This window comes from Cardiocondyla obscurior, linkage group LG18 (assembly GCF_019399895.1).
Source record: "Cardiocondyla obscurior isolate alpha-2009 linkage group LG18, Cobs3.1, whole genome shotgun sequence".
NCBI classification, from domain to species: domain Eukaryota; kingdom Metazoa; phylum Arthropoda; class Insecta; order Hymenoptera; family Formicidae; genus Cardiocondyla; species Cardiocondyla obscurior.
In genome coordinates, this window is record NC_091881.1 from 2,747,859 (window position 1) to 2,766,256 (window position 18,398).

The 18,398-nt window shown below is 46.6% G+C and overlaps 1 protein-coding gene across 4 annotated transcripts; it reads left to right on the plus strand.

The window, feature by feature from the left end:
• Window positions 1–252: 252 nt before the first annotated feature.
• LOC139109497 (PRL-1 phosphatase-like) lies at window positions 253–18,092 on the plus strand. Of its 4 annotated transcripts, none has more exons than XM_070668592.1 (6): window positions 253–408; window positions 15,915–16,263; window positions 16,364–16,850; window positions 16,939–17,070; window positions 17,164–17,330; window positions 17,441–18,092. In XM_070668592.1, the coding sequence occupies exons 3-6, from the start codon at window positions 16,734–16,736 to the stop codon at window positions 17,550–17,552; spliced, it is 528 nt and encodes a 175-aa protein (XP_070524693.1). In that variant the 5' UTR covers window positions 253–408; window positions 15,915–16,263; window positions 16,364–16,733; the 3' UTR covers window positions 17,553–18,092. The 4 variants fall into 4 exon arrangements, with proteins under 4 accessions (XP_070524693.1, XP_070524694.1, XP_070524695.1 ...); XM_070668593.1 differs by lacking the exon at window positions 253–408 and adding an exon at window positions 11,722–12,097; XM_070668594.1 differs by lacking the exon at window positions 253–408 and adding an exon at window positions 14,132–14,795.
• Window positions 18,093–18,398: the final 306 nt, after the last annotated feature.

Genomic DNA, 18,398 nt, shown 5'->3' on the forward strand with positions numbered 1-18,398 from the left:
TGTAACTAACTAATTTTTGCCCGACTACACTTTGCATTATACATATTGCACGATATATTACGTTATATTTTGTAAAATTCGTCTCGTAATTTATTATATTTGCATATGTGACGAATGTATTTTTATCCTGACGATGTTCGAATCTTCCGCGCCGCCCTAGGTGGCACCAGGTCCGCCGACCGCGGCACCATTTCCGCTAGTTTCGCCATTTTCTAAACGCGTCTCTTTTCCCGTCTCTCCGTCCATTCGTCCGTCCGTATCGGGCGCTCGCTCAGTTGTTCACGGGCTTCTCCAGCGTACGTACGTGCGCGAGTGACGAGTGTTTGGCGTGTTCCCTGTCGCCTACGGAGTCGCGTTTTCGCTAACGCCCTACCGTAGCTTTCATATTCAATGTGTATGGCGATTCAGGTGAGTGCCTGCTAGAATCTCAAGCGCGCTGAAGAGCGACGCGGAAAGGCGACGCGCCCGCGTGTACGGACGGGCGACCGAGCGAGCGGCGCCCGTTTACGGTTCTGCGAGCCTCGGGGTACGCGGGCCCACGCTCTCTCCGTCTCTCTTCCGTCCGTGGTCTCGCGCGCGCGCGTGCATGCGGCTTCGTTGCATGTGCCGAGGCGCGGGTACGATGCGGTGCGACGCGGCCGACGAACCCTAGCGTCACCGCGTCTTTCTCCACCGCCACGCCGTCGATGCGAGTCGTCGCTGCGCTACGTTTCCGACGCTTCCTGGCGGCGCGTGCCGCGTGGAGTCGAATCGTTCTCTCGTACGATGGACGAGCCGCGGGTATTCTTCGTCTCCGATCACGCCCCCGAGAGTCCTAGCCTACCTCAAGCGGCTAGACCGAGCCCCTTCGCGAACCCCGCGGGCTTTTCCCTGGTTTCTTCGCGACCTGATCCGCAATCGTGCGCGTCGCCATTCATTTTTCCTTTGCCGTATGCCGTAACGAGCGAGGTAAAATTAAAAAAAAAAAAGATAAATAAAAAAATGTAGCACCTTCCGGGAGGAATAATCGAGCCGCGTGGCGCGGAGTTTACAATCGAGCGCGCCACATTGTTGCTCGCCCTGATCGACCGTATGACGCCAAGCAACATTGGTGAAAGCTCGCTTCGCCAAGCCAGCCCGGGTGTACGCTGTGGCCTTTCCTCGCGTTCGTCCGAAAGTCGGAGAACAACCCCGATCGCGGTAAAGCCGCTCGTTGGTGACTCATCGTGTAACAATGACGACAGTATATTTCGCAATCGCGTGCTTGTTCTTGACCACGACCTGTCTCGAGCGGAACGTCGGACGTTCGTGGCTCTCGGGCATGATATTTGAGCTACGTTCCGAAACGGTCCCTCCGCGAGGAACAGCGAGGAAACTTTCGCTCGATGTCCCTTTCCGAAATCGTTTTCGAAAATGGTTTCCCAATGTGCATCGAGTAAAATTTTCTTCGCTGTTCCTCGCAGAGGACGTTTCGGAACGTAGCCCCGAAAAGGTTCATCTTCTCGAAGCATTTTATGCACACGTCACCATACGTGAAATCGTTTCCCTTTGTCTCGCCTCGTCTCGCCTCGTTTCATTTCTATATACCATTTTCTGTTAAAAAACGTGGAATACCAGAAATGCGTTTGTAAAACAGGTAGGACCCGAGCGACGCTCAGGTATGCAGGGTTATTGTTCTCCGAACTGACCGTATTTAAATAACTTAATGATCGTTTGTCTGCCCTGCCCGTTCGCGGCTCGTTCGTGAACGGACGGTTTCTCCGGTGCCGGAAATATTCGAAAGCCGAGATCGCCGACCGGCCTTATCGGAATTTCGAAATCGCATCGATACCGCGCGCTTTCCTTTCTTCGGTGCGCTTTGACTCCCGACGCGGTGAGTCTCGTTTGCGACGCGCGTCTCGTCGCGCGCTCGACGCGAAAAGAGGGGCCGTCGACGAACTGTTCGCGGGATACCGCGCGGAACGCGTATCCGACCGTCGTTCGATATATTCAATTCGCTAAGTTCAGCGCGATTGTCCGGTGTCGACTGGATTTCTCGGAAAAACGGGAAACGGGGGTAACGTCAGTCGGCGGAACGGCGACGCGGCGTAGCATGGCACAGCACGGCATGGCATATCGTGGCGCGTCCTATCCCATCTCGAAGCACGGCGGCACAAAGGAGACGGCGTCCTCGCAGAAGTCACGAGAAAAGCGCATTCCGCATCCGTACCGAAGCCCGCGAGTCGTCCGATCGTCGGCGATCGAACCCTCCCGGCGTGCGTTCCCGTTTTGCGTTTTGATCGCGGTCTGGTAGGTGCGCGAATATCCTCCGGTCATTATCGGCCGCCGTCTTATCGGCGAGACTCGAGTCCGCCGTATTCAATCGGAACCGTAATCGACGCTCTCGAAGCTCAGGGAGTCGTCGGAGTTTTTTCTCTGCGCTGTCGTTACCCGGCGTAGCGTGTCCGACGACAATGAAAAGAAGCGCTATGACGCACGATCGTTTAACTGCGGCGACTGTTTTTTTTTTTTTTTTTTATCGGTCGGGCTCGGGGGTTTCCGTTGGGTGTCGATATTAAGTAATAAGACGATTTTGTTAAATGCGCGTTGCATTAACCGGGTCTTTTTATATCGGACACCGACGACGCCGCAAAATTTGTCAAACACACCGCCCGTCCCCCTTTTTACTCGGCCTCTTTATTCCCGTCCTTTAAAATTTCAACTTCAATATTGGCAGACAATTATATTGTATTTTATTGGGGAAAAATATTCCGATAATGGGGTGCGTTTCACGTCGGAAAGGTATTTAATTCATTAGCGGATCGTGTTTTACCTGGAAAAATATTAAATTTAGCGACAGGCCACATTTGTCGGCGGCAAAGTTTAGTCTCTCTCTCTTTACTTTCACACCTTTTTGATGCGCAAAAAAAAAAATGCATCGCGATATTTCATAGATTTCAGATAAAAACCACTTTGCAATAATATTATCCGGCTGCGATTAATATTTTTTTTTTTTTTTTATAATCGACTTCATACATCTATTATTTCGTGAGCGTCTACGGGAAAAAAAAATTATGTAACATGTTTTACAATGCAAAAGAATTGCTTTATAAGCGAACATTATCAATAACAGTTACGTAGACGCGGGTTTAAATTTGTTTCGGAAAGGTCAAGAATACACATTAACCTTTCAGTTGGCGCACAACCATTTCTTTTTACCATCCCAGACATCTGAGATTTTCTTTAAGTTTCAGATTCTCAAATTTCTGAACGCATCTCGATGAAAAATTGATCTTCATAAAAATAAAACCCTCGCTAATCCTTTCATTTATTCAGATATTTAAAAATTTAATTTTGATCTGCACCTAGAAATTTTCTTGCGTGTTTGAATGACGTTAAATAAAAAGAATTATGACTATTTTACGGCTTGCGCGGTGAGTAACGTGGGGTTGTAATTTGTGTTTCAAATTCCGACGTGCCGACTGAAGGGTTAACGAGCAGCTCGCGTACATCATGCAAATATTGTGCGGATTACACATCATTAAAGACTTAAGGTAGATTAATTCAATTTGTCAAGTTTTACCTGATGGAAATATGTTAGGTATCTTCAGCGTTTGCCCAGTTAATTCTTTATTGATAGACAAAGTTTGCCAAGAAACTCGAGTCCTCCCGAGAATCAGTTTTACATCATTTGGGGAATAATGATTAAGTCTACGATAAGCGATACCAAGGGTAATTTTTATGAATTATATCTCCACGGCGGATAAGAATGAAATGATCAATTCTTGGAACAAAGTATTATAAAAGGCATCACCGCATGTTTGGCAATCACTTGTTCTAAAGGTCGATTATTTTAACTTTTGAAAGTTCAACTATCGGGCTGGTGCGCGCCTATCGGTATCTGTTTAAAAAAGAACGATACAAAAGTAGATGTTTAAGTATCTGATAAGGTAAATTTTTATCGGAAAGTCGAAACGGCATGCCCCGAAATAAACAAGGACCCGTGCAGGTACCTGTAAGTTAAAACTTATCGAGCCCGTATAATAGATCTCTTATTCATCAGAATATTGTTGCTGTCGCAGATTCAGAGAACTCTCTCGGCTTAGACGTTCTCCATAAGAGAGCACTTTATCTCCCGGTCATCTTTAAAGTATTGTCTTACGTGACCACGTGCGCGCATCTGACTTGTGTGGCTCATTGAATTACCCGGGTATCGCATTTCGCAGCTGTGTAATACATATTAAATTCGATCGCGGCTCGTAAATTCGTCGTGAACCGTTTACACCAAATGGTCACGGACGCGAGATTGAGATGGATCCGTTTCGGTTTTCCAAAGACGATACCCTGCGACGAGGCTCTCGCTATTTCAATATTTTATTCGATCAAGGTAGCGCCCTTGAAGCTGGAAGAAGCTAGGCTCCATAAAGCCCCATATCGGCGATCGATCGGCAGTACCAAGCCATTTTTCTAACCGCTTTACGTTTCTCATTGCCCCCCTTTTTCTCTTCGTATCTATTGTTCGTCGCGTCGGCCAAACGCGCGGCGCGTGTTGTCCCGCGAAACGCCTGGTATTTCGAGTACAAAATTTAATATCGAAACGCCGAACTTTTTTTCCTCGCATTCTGACCTCCCCCAGTCGTATTCGACCTTCGCGATTCCGGCTCGCTCGTGGAGCCGAAATTCTGAGCGTTTGAATAGCTGGAATTCCCCGGGACATAACGGCGCGTGTATCGGATCCTCTCCGTCGATATAGACACAGCTGAAAGAAGAATATAGTTATTTTCGATACGAGACAAAATTTCACGCTAATTCTAATTCTAACAGTAAATGCGAGTGACTCAATCACGTTAGAGATACGATAAAATTATAACTCGCGTTCGCAAGTAACTGAATATTCTTTTATTTTTTTCCTCGGGGCGTCAACTTCGAGGGCCGCGAATTTTTTTGACGATTGAATAAAACGATTCCATGGCCGTTCCTGCATCCGACTCGATGAAGTGTTCTTGAAAGCTGGTTGCGTGAATAGAATGTAATTTACAGTCGAGAGGGGAAAAGGAAAAGGAAAAAAAAAGAAAAAAAAACGACGGTGGCGGCGGCGACATTTACGATTCGCGAAGTCGGATCTAGCGTTTCGTTTCCTGTTATGTAAATTGCATTACGTTACATAATGGCGAATACTTTGAACAGGAAGCTAGGAGTGGCAGGAGTGGCGTATTGCGCGTGACATAATTGCGAGAATATCATCCAATCTAATTAGCTTTGTGCGATATCTTACGTCTCGTGTGCTATTAGTGCACGTATATTTTTTTTTTTTATTTTTTTTCTCCACGTCATACTCCGCGCGTCAATCATTCGTAAAAGCTAAAAGGGTTTAGTCCGGTGGGATGGAAAAAGAATGAGAGTAACCCACCTCGTTTCGAGAATTGCGTTAAGTGCCAATTCTCGGGATATAATCAAAGAGAAATATAGCGGCCGGGATGTTGCGCCGCAACGAAGATTAAGTGTCCCTTCGCCCTCGCGAGGACTCGTTAAGCTGCCCGCGGAATCGGAGGTCGTACGGTTCAATGACGCTTTTTGTTTCTTCCAAACGAATCGGACACTTGGAGCACGCGCGGCATCAAACAATACGTCGCGTAATTCGACCGACGACGACGCCGAGGCGGCGCAGCGTCGGTAATCGCCTTGGCTCTTCTGCGACGGTGTCACCTTTTCAGAGGCTTCCGACTATCCTCCGCACAACCGTGACCGAGGGCGTTTCCCGCGAGATTATTCCGAGACGTACCTCTGCCTTCCCGCCGTGCGCCACGTGTTGGATAGAATTACTATCGCGGCGAGACCGGTTGCGAACGATATGTGTGGCTCGGGGCGAAGGACGAGTAAGCCGAGACAACGGACACTGTCGCAGAGCCGTAATAGCTCAGCGAAGAGAACGACCTGACCAGACTTGACAAAAAGAGATTAAGGAAGGCAGGGAAATAATGAGCTCCACTTTACTCCCGTCCTCAGCCCCCTCGAACTTCTTTTCCTAATCGTAGACTAGACGCGGTCCATCTGATATATCATTCGCGATAAATCGCCAAGAAAAATACTTGGTTTCGTCCCCGAACCCTGAAAATCTTGTACCGCACAAAATTGAGCAATTCAATTATTCTCCGGTAATTGCGACGTGATTAGTTATTTTTTTTTTATTTCTGATTTTTTTTTTTTAAAGTTTAAGGATTGCCCCGCGTTGTCACCCGGTTGTACGGGTTTCATCGAACCGTTTGTTTGATCCCTTTATTCCTGAGAGACATCGACATTGTTTCGCCGTTCAGTTTTCTTAGGATCCCTTGAGGAATACTTAGGTAAAAAAGTGTATTGTGCCCTTATCGAGAACGTTTTCATCCTCGTCGGGAAAATGTGCTCTCGAAATCCGAAATGCACTTGAAAAGACACGTTTAGTCTTGAAAGAAAGCGAGGCGGTATTCGAGGGCTCCCTTTCGATAGTTTTATCGCTCCCCTTCGGGGTCTCTTCAATTCTTTTTCAACGCGCCGAAGGAATAACGCTCGTTTTCATTAGCTTCCCACCGCCCTAAGAATCTCAACTTTCCGGACTGCGCCCGTCCACGAATTCGAAGTTAGCGTAAAAGACGAAGCACCTCGGCCATTGCCAGCTTCGACGACCGTCGTGACGTCGTAACGTGACTTCGCGGCGCAACAATAAATATTTCCGAGCTTCGTAATAATTTAATAATTAATCGCACGAGCGTGACGGCGGATTTGCGTAGCGCCGTTACGTGGAAGCGTTACAAATAAGTTACGATCAAAGAATCGGGATTCAAAAGCGCTTTTTCGCTTAACGAGTCTTTTCTTAATGAGCTCGCTTAATGCATCTGCGCGCCATTCGAACGTAAGCCGCCGCCTACTAATGAACCACGTTCCAGGCCACGCGTTGTACCGGGACTGGCTTGTTTACTCCGTTGCACTGGAATCAATTTATGTAACATTGTGCTTTGAGCTAGGCGAACGATAAGAAAGGAGTCTCCTCGCAGCTCGGATTAAATTGCCTGCCCCCGGCGGCACACGAATCACGTCGCGAGATCCTTTTACCTCTCTTACGTGGGTCACGTCGCAACACGAGACAAAACACACCTGCGAAGTAAAACAAAAAGTGTCGCCGTCGAAAATAGACCACCGGCGTCGCGCATCTTTTATAACACGGAATCGACCGGAGGCGATCAAACGTCGGGCTTTTTTTTTCTTTTTTTTTCGTCGGTTTCGCGCGCAGCATTTTATCGCTTTTTAATTGCGGATCGTCTGGCGTTGATTCCCGAGAAAATCAAATATTTGACGCCTCAGGTCGAGTAACATAATTCATCGTTGCGAAGCATAATTAGACGCCGACTATACGAAATTAATCTCGCATGCAAATATTCGTCTATCAAATTTGTGGACAAATGAGTCACTATCGCACACGTTCTTGCAAAATGACCGGCTCTTAAAACGAAGGGCGAGGTCTAACACGCGTTTAAAAAGACGGTCTCTCGCCGAAATTCGTTGAACAGTCTGGGGTATAAAAAAACACCCTCACTAAAAGATTAAATAAGTCGCTCTCACGAATTGGCTCTGTTCTAAAATTTATCGCGTTCTCTTCGCTGACTCGACGTGGCGGCGAAGAAAAAAAAGGAAAAAAAAAAGAAATATATAAAAAAAAAAAAAAAAAAAAAAAAAACCTCTCGTTTCGCGAACGAGTCTGTAAGCTCGTGTCACCCGGACTTTGCCAGTTCGAGGGGCCATCTCGTCCGATCGACTGAGGACTCGCCAAGCGATACGTGATTTCAGTACTCGCGCTTGTTCGCAGCTACGGGCTTTCGTTTTTAAACTCGAGCTTCCCTCTCGTAAACGCGGGATAAAAATGTCGAGAAGTTGGGGATAACTTTTCCAACCGGGGAGCGGCGCGGCCGAGACCGAGTAGCGTCGCGCGAATGACGTCTGCGAGCGGTCGCGTAAAAATAGCGTCGGGCAAGGGGAGACGTCGAAGAGTTTTTTAAGCGGATCGAATGTCCCTCCGTCCCCGCGGAGCCGGTTTCCAAAGGACGAACGGATGCTGTACACCGCCGCGTGGCCCGCAGGAGCCGTCGCCCGATCGCCGAGAAAAGGAGCAAGACATTCGAGACGCCAGACGAGACGCCTAGGGTGGACGACCGGTGTCACTGACCTTGTATAACGATTGCTAACGTCTGCGGGGCCACTGCCAGCGGGGCCAGCTGGCATTTTAAAGGGGGAGGAGGAAGGACGACGAAGGGTTCGCCGCACAAAAAAAAAACCTGAGGAGGAGGAGACTTCTACCTCTTTCATCGCTCGGCCCCTTCCGTCTCCTCGTACCGATTTGGACTCGCATAACTCGCGTTTTAACACCCGCGCGAAAACACGCTCGGTATTTTCAGTTTAATTGGATTTTAGAGTAAACAATTTTTATATATATAATTATATTAGTTTAGTTTTAAACGCGCCGAAAGAAGCGATGGCAAGAGAGAAAAAAGAAGACTTTTTTTTTTCGTTCATTTTTTAGACTTTGAGTTTCAAATTTTTTTTTATACTAAATTTGGTACTGTATGATGGAATATTAATTTTATAAATATTTTAAAGCGCGGATGGGCACGGTTCCGGAGATATAAAGCGGTCGAAAAGTTATGGTTTCTCGTTATCCACGACTTTCATCTCCTTGTGTCTTCGTAACCGTGCTTTTGCTCATCTTAAACATTTATAGGAATTAATGTTTCATCTAATAGCACTAGTTAACATATAAAAAAAAAAGTGTTTGAAACTCGAGGTTCAAAAAATGAGCGAACTTTGCCATCACCCTTTGTGCGCGCCCGAACATCTTTCTAACTGGAGGTGCTTCCGATCGTGGGTTTTGTACGCGTATACGCGAACAGTTCCGTATTATTGGTAGTGGTGATTCTTAATTCAAGGCGATCTCTTATCATCCTTCGCCTGGTAACCTACTGGCCTACTTGAAATATCGATTTTAACGCGCACCTGAGACCACGTTCTCGTGCCACTTTCCTGTTATCCGCGTCGCATCTTTCTCGAAGCGGATAATAAAATCTTCTTAAGTCGGGAACGACGGGAGAGCTGCTCCGTTAAAATTGCGCTAAATATTGCGCAACGAATACCGATTAGATCACGTTTATTGAACGCGCAAATTTTCTTTACTATTTTTACGAAGCCGCTGCAAGTGATTAATATAATCACCGTCAGTTCGAGTAGCTCTGGCGGAATCTTCGTTTTACAAATTACCTCCCCACGCACTGTCCAACTTCGTTACTGTATTCCACGATTATTTCGAGAGACAGTCAAATATTCGAAACCATAAGATGTTCGATTAAACGATTGATTTACGTTGAAAGAAAAAAAAATTATTTGGCGCCTCAGCTATAACTTTACAATAGTTCTAACGATCAGACGTAATTGCTTTAATCGTTTTGACGATAGAAATAATTAATTATATTTATGGTTAGAAATACCATAAAATTATAGGCAAGGGTAAAGTTTTTTTTTTTTCCTTCCTCGTAGCGTCGATTTTACGAAATTGCTCAGTGGTTTTACTTACCTCGAGTGGTGTCGAACAAAGAGAAAGATCGGACGGGCTGGTCCAGAATCTCGGCGGCGGCGGCGCCGTTATGAACGTTGCCTAATACGGTTCGTCGCCCTACGGCGCGTTCAACCCTGCTCCTTGTCGGCCGGAAAGTTGGCGGAGGCGGAAACGCCTCTCGAGGACGAGGCGGTGGCGAAAGTCCTGAAAATATAAAATTATGCGCAGCGTAATCTGGCATGAAAATTTTGTAACTAACGCTTGCAGATTTGTCGTCGCAGAAGCGAGTACGTGGGCCGTGCGTATTATACATTTCACGTTTATCGCTATCGTGACGCATCTCCTCCAACGGCATCATTATTTCCAAGAATAGAATAAAGACGGAGAAACAGGGAAAAGGGAAAAAAGAAAAAGAAATGGGATCGACTTCTAGGTTTTATTCCTCTCGAGATCGCTAGATTGGAAAGTGCAGGCGGGAGCTCGATGCATTCGCGCGCCCGTGCATCACCTACGCGACGGTGACGTCACGGACGGTCGCAGACGTCATAACGCCTCCTTCCGACCGTGTCCGCCCGGGATATTGATTTCAGGTGACGTCGCACGTCCCAGTCGCCAAATTTTTTTTTTTTCTTTATTTTTTCTTTCTCCTATTTTCCTCCCCAATCGTACATTCACCCGGTCAGAGGCCAGAAAAGGGTCGGGGTATTGTCGACGGTTCTCGTACTATTTCCCGAGCCTACGATCCGCTACTACCGAACTAAAAAGGATTCAGGACGAAACGATTGCGAATCACTCGAATAATTTCACCGCGCTTAGTAATTTCCGTCGCGTTTCTCGGAAATGGTTTTCGTGCCGCGGGAACGGTGCGCGGTACCAGGACGTTATCTCGCCGTGTATAGATCCGCCCGCGATGTTGACAATGTTAACGCGTGTCGAGAAAGAGAGTCTACGTCAAGCCGGGTGGTACGGGACTCGTCGAATTCCGTCGGACGTTTCTTCGTACTCTCATCGATCCGCGGTGACTTCTCCGAAGCGGATGGCATCGGGTTGCAAGCTCCGCGGGGGCGACGCGCCGCGCGCGTGTCCATCGGCGGTGCGTGCACGTGTGTACGCTACTGAAACGACCCAGTAATTTATCCGGCTCGACCAGAGGCTTTGACGTCACCCGTGCGATCTTGTTTTCTCCTCATCGCGCCGCGAGAATGACCGTGAAAGTCGCGGCGCGGGGCCGCCTGCCGATCGGCCGGGGGCGGCGCCGGCGTTTCCATACGCCGGAGCGGCGACGCGCGATAACGAAATGATGGCCGTCGAAACGAGGAAAGACCCCGGTTGACGCCGATCGGTCGCCGAGCCAGCTTTTATCGAGCCCCGCGCGTATGCTGCCGCGCGAAAGAAAGAATCTACGCAATCTTATGCAATCCCGTGCAACCGCGCGCAACCGTCGGACCTCGTGTTCCTGATCGCCTTCGCTTCCTCGTGACGTCAACTGTGCGTCGCGACAATAATCGGCGGGCTGTTTCGCGCCGTTAAACGCGCATTGCCTTTGCGTCAGCTTCCCGGAGCAATTGGCGATTCTTTCGTCACCCTCTCTACTATCGACGTGAGGAGGCAGGCCCGTTGTCGACCGTCGGGCGCCGATCGGCGTCTCGCGGGGCTACGTTTCAACGCTCGCGATCGTTTTGAGAGGCACGCGTTGGTCAATGAAGTAATTAACGTAGTCGAGAACGCGGGACCGTGGGCTATTCCATCCAGCTGACCGTAAGCCGTAAAAGACGAGACGTTACCTACCGCGCGCGCGAATCTAAAGTAGTCATCCGACGGGCGACGCGACATTGCGCGCGGAATGTGTGTACGGCCAGTTACGCCGCCGCGTATCATGCGTGCGCGTGTACGCGCGGAGGTTGCGGGGTGAAGGGGGGGAAGGAATCGTACGATGACGCTCTCGCTCGATGAGGAGAGGGTGGAGGCGCTGTCTCGACGCCGCCGCTATTTTCATCAGCACGCCGCGGCTGGCCCAGATTCGACGTGACCGCTGCACCGTGCGCACGGTATTATCATCCGCCTGGGGGCCTCACGTTACTCGCAGCATCCTCCGTCGTCTTAACGCGAGATCCGTCCCCGAGAAATCGACGCGACAGCCGCCACCAACTCGCGCGTGTTTCCCTCCCTCAAGTTAGGATGTGAGTCGACCGCATCCAGGTCTAATTACTCTAATTATCTCTCGGCGAAGTTTCGAAATTTCGAGGAGCCGCGTTGAAACTCCGCGCTGAAACTCCCGCGACATGAGAGCGGCCGGCGGGCGCGACTTCGCGCATTGAATCCCGCAAAAGTTTCGAAACCGATTCTCACGAAAGTTGCCGCGCGCGCGCGTAAAAGTAAGATGTGACTTCTTGGTGATGGTGCTTGGTGCGTGATTCCGTCTCCTTCTTCTCCGTCACGTCGTTTTACGACTCTTCTCGGACTGTGCCGCGTGTGCCAATTGTCTCCCTCGCGCCCCTGGAGTCTTAATCATCTCGGCGCGCAGCCTTGAACTTGCAGGCCTCCTTATCAGATGATCGTAAGGTAAAGTTTGCCCGGCGTATAATCGCATCGTAAATACGTTTCGGGCGCGAGCCGCCTTTTCCGCGTAAGCGCGAATAATCGGCGTAAATCTAGAACAAATATCGCCTGGCGGGGCTCTTATCGGCCCCGTCGGCCGGTTACACACACACGGCGCCCAATTTCTTTTTCGCGCCGCGCGTTTTTAATTCGATCGGCCGCGCGCGTTATATATATATATATATATATATATATATATATATATATATATTTTTTTTTTTTCCAGGACCGACACGTGCGCGGCTTCGACGGGGAAACCCAATCTCGAAAATCAATTCGTTTTATTATCAATCCTACGCGCCGCGAACTCGAATATTTCCTCCGCTTTAACTCGATCTCGTATTTAGATTATGTAAGAAAAGAACTGTTTGCGAGTAGAGATTGCGAGAAGGACCCCACGCGATGACTAAAGACGAGTTGAGTAAATCGTTTATTTTTGGACGCGCACTTATTCTTTCTTTCTTTTTTTTTTCTCTTTTTTTTTCCTCCGCAGAGATACGGCGCTTTCTCGATAACGGGAAGACCTCGTCGATCTCCGGGCGAAGGAGAGCGAAATCATTATTTCCGATTCGAGTGTCTTAATTCTTTCGAGTAGACATGTCGAGCTGTATTTTCTTTATCGGCGCTCGTAAGTTGCCGAATATCGTGCGATAAGCGCGACGTAAAACGGCGGCCGGCAAAAAGCGCGACGGGCACCGTTAATAGAACGAAGGCTGACCGATGGAACCACGCCGATGTTTTCACGTGCCTTCGAAATAAGTATAGCCGATAGATAAAAGCGTTTTGCGGGCGCGGGAGCACGCCTCGTCCCGGATAAAAATTGCGCTGGCACCGAACGCGCGCGGAGTATTTTCTCGAGCGACGCAGTCGCTTGTTGACGAAAGGTCCGAGGCATCGATCTGTTTGTCAATCATCGTGAGAGACGAGTTATAAATTTACCGGCGGCATTTGTAACGATTACGCAACGTGCGTCATCGTGCAAAAGTGGATGTTTCGACACCTTAATTAATCCTCCCCGCTAATGAATCTCGCGGGTGCAAATAGCGTATTCCCCGTTTCCGTTGCCTTTGTTTCACGTGGACTGGGTTCTAGCTATTCGCGGAATACGGCGACGTTGCAAAAAAAAAAAAAATCGTCCCCGAGCAATTCTTGGAGGAGAGGCGGATGACGAAAATCCCTCTGCGTAAGCGCGCATTTGAGACGGATAGATAAGTTCTTGCGCCTCCCGACTTTTGACCCGCGATTTCTCCCGCCTTCTTTCTTTCCATATCACGTCGTATCGGCTTGCAGTACGCCCGCTAATGCCTACTTATATTATATATTTTTTTAATTTTTTTTTTTATTTCATTTTTTATCTGTACTAATGTGTATGTCAAATGGCCCGTTTGCGAATGTCGCGTTTAGACGTTCGAGGGCACAAGATATTAAAGACGTTCAAGGCTAATTGCTCCAGTTTCTTATTAACTTTACCTTTACCGGCACGGCGTATGTCTGCCTTTCTAAATAAAGACGGAAATGTGCTCACCTGACAGGTAAAGTTAACCAAGCGATCGGCCCTCGACGTATTAATATACCTAAATGTTATTAACGTTCTCAGTCACTCGCTTCTCTATCGCGGAAACTTCCACCCGGACGGTACGTCGATAGGTGGACCGGCTTGATTTTCATCCTCTTGTTCTTCGCACTTGTCCGCGACGCGGCACGTTTGACAGCGTCCGCGACGTAGCGACACGCAAATAGAATTTTGTTTACCATTCGCGAGAAGCCGATGCGTCGTTAATGCGACAAGTCTCCTGACAATTCCAGTGACGAATGTGGCCACGGGTTAGACACAATATCGCGCCAGTTTCCGTGCGAGAGATAAATCTTACACGACGCGGCCGATTTGGTTCTCGCCGAGGACTAAATAATCGGCGAGTACGTGGAACTCTAAGCTCGGGTTGTGCGAAAAATTCGCGTAATCGACCCTCGAGACCGCCTGGCGAGTGTTACTTTTTTAATAAATCGCGAAGCTTCCCCGAAAGAAATATCACGGGACACGAGTTCTCGAAACACTCGATTCGGATCCTCTTTTTATCGATTAAACGAGCACGTTGCGCGCGATTTAATCCGGCCAGTTTGTTTTCTTACCGCGTGCACTCGCCATCGCGGCGACATCGCGCGTCCGTGCAACAATGATAATTACGCAATGGTGTTTAGAAAAGCACGCTTATCGTTGCACGAGTCGTCCTTTGCGGGAATCGGAATCGGAGAAATTCTAGCCCCACGGTCTAGATCGAGATTTCTTTGAGGTCCCGGCCTGATGTGTTTTTAATCGTCGATAAAACCTGCATTGCTTTTTTTATTATGTTTCTCTATTAATTTTATTTGTCCTCTTCGATTTCTCGGAACATTTTTATTTATCTGAAAAAAAGAGACCATAAAAAAAAAAACGTGTCCGAGATAAGACGAAGTACTATTTGCGCGTATTCCTCGTTTATTTTGTCCGCAGGACTCAACTGAGATTGCAATAGGAAAACCTACTCGTTTACCAGAATTCCCAGGACGATATCGTTGTGCAAAGTTGAGACATATCATATGCATAAAGTGTAAATTGAGTTTCCACACACTCCAGCGTTGCTTCAACAGACAAGTCCGTATACGATTTGCCGGCCCCAAGTAGGTTTGTAGGCCGATTCAAGCAACGTTACTTCGCGCCTTGGGATTTTTTTTTTTCTCTCTCTCTTTCTCTCTTTTTTTTCGTCTACGTACAGAACCCTATAAAGATCCTCGCGATTTTTACGCGTCGTCGAAGCTCGTCTAACTTTTTTTTTTTTTAATTTATTTTACTGGAGGCGTCCGTCGGACAGTTCAGCCCATTGGCTTCGTTATCAGATATCGGCAGCTTCTTTCCCTCGAAATTGGAATTTTCCGAGCGGCCACGCGTGCGAGCTTGTAAGAAGGCGTTCAGATTCAATAGCATCACGTTGAAGAAATAGAATACAGCCGACGCGCGACGCGCCATCGTGATGGATTTGGCCTTGGGCGGCGTTTCACGAAGCCCGCGTAACAGCCCGCGGCTCTTGCACGAGCTTCTCCTCACCTGCCAATTTCGGTTATTCTGGGTGCATATGCCCGGCTGTCGGTCGGCCCTACTCTCTCTCGTCAATCAACGGGCGGCGGGTCCGCGTGCATCGACGACATATCGACGAGAGCAAGCGTTACGCAAAAGAGGGGCGGGAGCTTTCGCAAATCGGTCTTGACGAAAGATCGAGCGGGGTCAACTACGTTCGCTGTCGAATACGACACCGCGAGCTTTGGCAATGGAGCAGCTAGGAACTGCGACCTGAAACGTTAGCGTCCGCTTGGCTTTAAGAATGCCTTTTGAAAGAACGGCGAGGAGGCCTTTCGCCTGCCAGTTTGTTTTCCGCCCGGAACGAACCGTCGATCGAGACGCGCGGAAAACCGGCCTTGGAGGATTTCGTGAAATATTATTGCGAAACGAGTAACGTCGAAATGCGGAGGGAAATAGGAGAATAAAGCGGCGTCGCGTTTTACATCTCGAACAATACGCGCTTGGGAAGTTACGCTTTGGCATCGGGTACGAACTTTTCCACCAGCGCGTGACCGCCGTGCGTCAAGTTCGCGCGAAAGTTCTTGCTGCCGTTTGTGCGGAAACGCGATTAAAATAGCGCGCGCGCGTAGGTTATTGAAATGATTGCTTGAAAAATAATGAAGTTATGCAATTGCGCAACCCGGGAATACGCTCGCGATGATATTCACGATTGATGATCTGTTACAGTTTCCTAGTGAGTGCATCCTCACATACATGGAGTTTCAATTGGATAGCGCAGAATACTGCCAGGCTCAACACAAATAGAGAGACACGCCCATACTCCCTGACAATTAGATATCGTTGAGACGAGGAGAGGAAGATCAGAAAAACATCTTGGAGGGAGAGAGAAGATTTATCGAAGTAGTAAAGAATTATCACCGGGGGAAGCCAAGAAAAGAAGAAGAAAAAAAAAATTGTCAACTAGTCATCACGCAGACATAGAGCAATTTAATAGAAATTATTAATTTACCTTAGTAGATGCAAGCATCGTAGATACTGAGCGCGCCTGTCAGTGGGAGCACCCAGTGCCAAATAGGTAAGCTTAATCGTTACCAGGAATTGTGATTCTCTAAGAAGGTGCCGAGGCACTGGGAGAGCTTAATGCGAACTTATTACTTACATTTACGTTATTTCAGGTAATCTTCCGTGAATTATAGTCAAAAACTTTCGAGTGGGAAGAGTTAAAGCGCATATCAACACCGCCTAATGTAACGTAGCCCTTACTTTTTGGCGAGATTCGCACCCCGACGACCCTTCCTAAAATCTACATGTTCTGAACCCCGCGGTTCTGTCCTCTGTAAAAAAATAAAAATTATTCTATTAGTTAAATGAAAAACAACTTTATAAGACTGACATTTAATGGGCTAAGTTGTCAAAATCCAGCCTTTGTCGCTTCGTAATAGTGTGGCACGAGATTCTACGAGACAAGAGTTGTACGTTGTCTGTAAGAGTTAAAAACAATACGGAGGGAATAGATACATAACTATCTCTGTGGATAAGAAGGAAATGAGCAACATGAGGGTGAAGGACATCAGACCGGCGCCCGCCGAGATTGAATACAAAAATATGAAGTTCCTCATTACTGATCGGCCCAATGATCAAACCATCCAGACTTTTATTCAAGTTCGTATATGACCGAGTCGTCCAAAAACTTTTATTTTTCCTTATCGAATAATTTTAATTACATAATTGTATTTCTTTTTTTATTTAGGAACTGAAGAAGCACAATGTAAAGGAGGTGGTAAGAGTTTGCGAACCAACGTACAAAGTAGAGGAACTCAAATCTGAAGGGATCAATGTGATAGATTTGGTTTTCGACGATGGTACTTTTCCACCAAACGAGGTAGAAGTCTATTTTTTTTTTATTTGTACAATAAAATCGAATGAATGTATAGAAACGTAATTATACTTCTTATTACTTAAATACATTTTTCAGGTGGTGGATGAATGGTTTGAATTGCTAAAGAACCGATTCCGAGAATCACCTGACGCGTGTGTGGCGGTGCATTGTGTCGCGGGTCTTGGTAGAGCACCAGTCTTGGTTGCATTAGCTCTCATTGAACTTGGGCTCAAGTTCGAAGATGCTGTTGCTCTTATCAGAGAGTAAGTTACCTTTTGCTACGTTAATATATCGCTCAAGGAGCGAGCAGAGTGAAACGCGTCGTGACACAAATAATGTAAAATGAAAATTACGTAACAACTCTTTATTTTAGAAAAAGACGGGGCGCCATAAACGCAAAGCAGTTGACTTTTCTTGAAAAGTATCGCCCTAAATCTCGATTGAAGCTCAAGAACGGACAAAAAAATTCCTGCTGCATCCAATAGAGCAAAGAATTTAAAAAAAAAGAAAGAAAAGATGGAAAAAAGTCACTATTGATTCATGCTGATTGGTATAAATGTGTAGAATTTTGCGCTTGACAGCAAGCATATTGTAGTAAATTTGTTCTAAATGGTCTATCACTGGAAATGCAACGGGTAATAAGTATCAATCAATTTTGAGGCATATTTTATCACGTTATTTAATTTTATATTCCGAGACGTTACGGAGAAGGAACTTGCTTCAAAATCGTTGCTATTTCCTTTTATAAAACAATTATTTTTGAGATCTCGATTGACTAACTGACCATGGAGGAACAAAAATAAAGTCTCGGGAATAACCATGTCTAAAAACGATTAACTATTATTGTCATTATATATATTAGCCTTATCGACTTGCAAATCGTGACATGAAGATTATTCATATTTGTACAAACCCGTATAATTATGTAGTATATACTTATTACTTTCTCGATACGAGATCAAATTTTTTTTTTTTTTACTAATAGACAATTATAATAAATTGAAAAAAAAAAAAAAAAAAAAAAATACGATTCTTTTTATTATTTAAAAAGAATAAAGTTATAAATTTTATATTAATCTAGTATATTATCGAGAAAAGGAAAGCAAGAAATTCATTTTAATGAGTAGTGAATTATGCTGTGCTTGTTTGTGATACACGCGCGTGCACATTTGCACAAACGCACAGAAAATAGACGAATAAAGCAAATATACATTTTGCATACATAATTTAGAGAATAAAATTTTACAAACTGATTGATTGCAAATTAAATTTCCTGATTGATAAAAGACTGTCATTTTAAAGAAGTAAATGTATTTCTTTATAAAAATGTC

Coding starts and splice junctions, on each gene's coding strand:
- LOC139109497 (XM_070668592.1), top strand. CDS start 16,734: ATGAGCAACATGAGGGTGAAGGACATCAGACCGGCGCCCGCCGAGATT. Junction 16,851..16,938: donor CCATCCAGACTTTTATTCAA/GTTCGTATATGA, acceptor TTTTTTATTTAG/GAACTGAAGAAGCACAATGT. Junction 17,071..17,163: donor GTACTTTTCCACCAAACGAG/GTAGAAGTCTAT, acceptor TACATTTTTCAG/GTGGTGGATGAATGGTTTGA.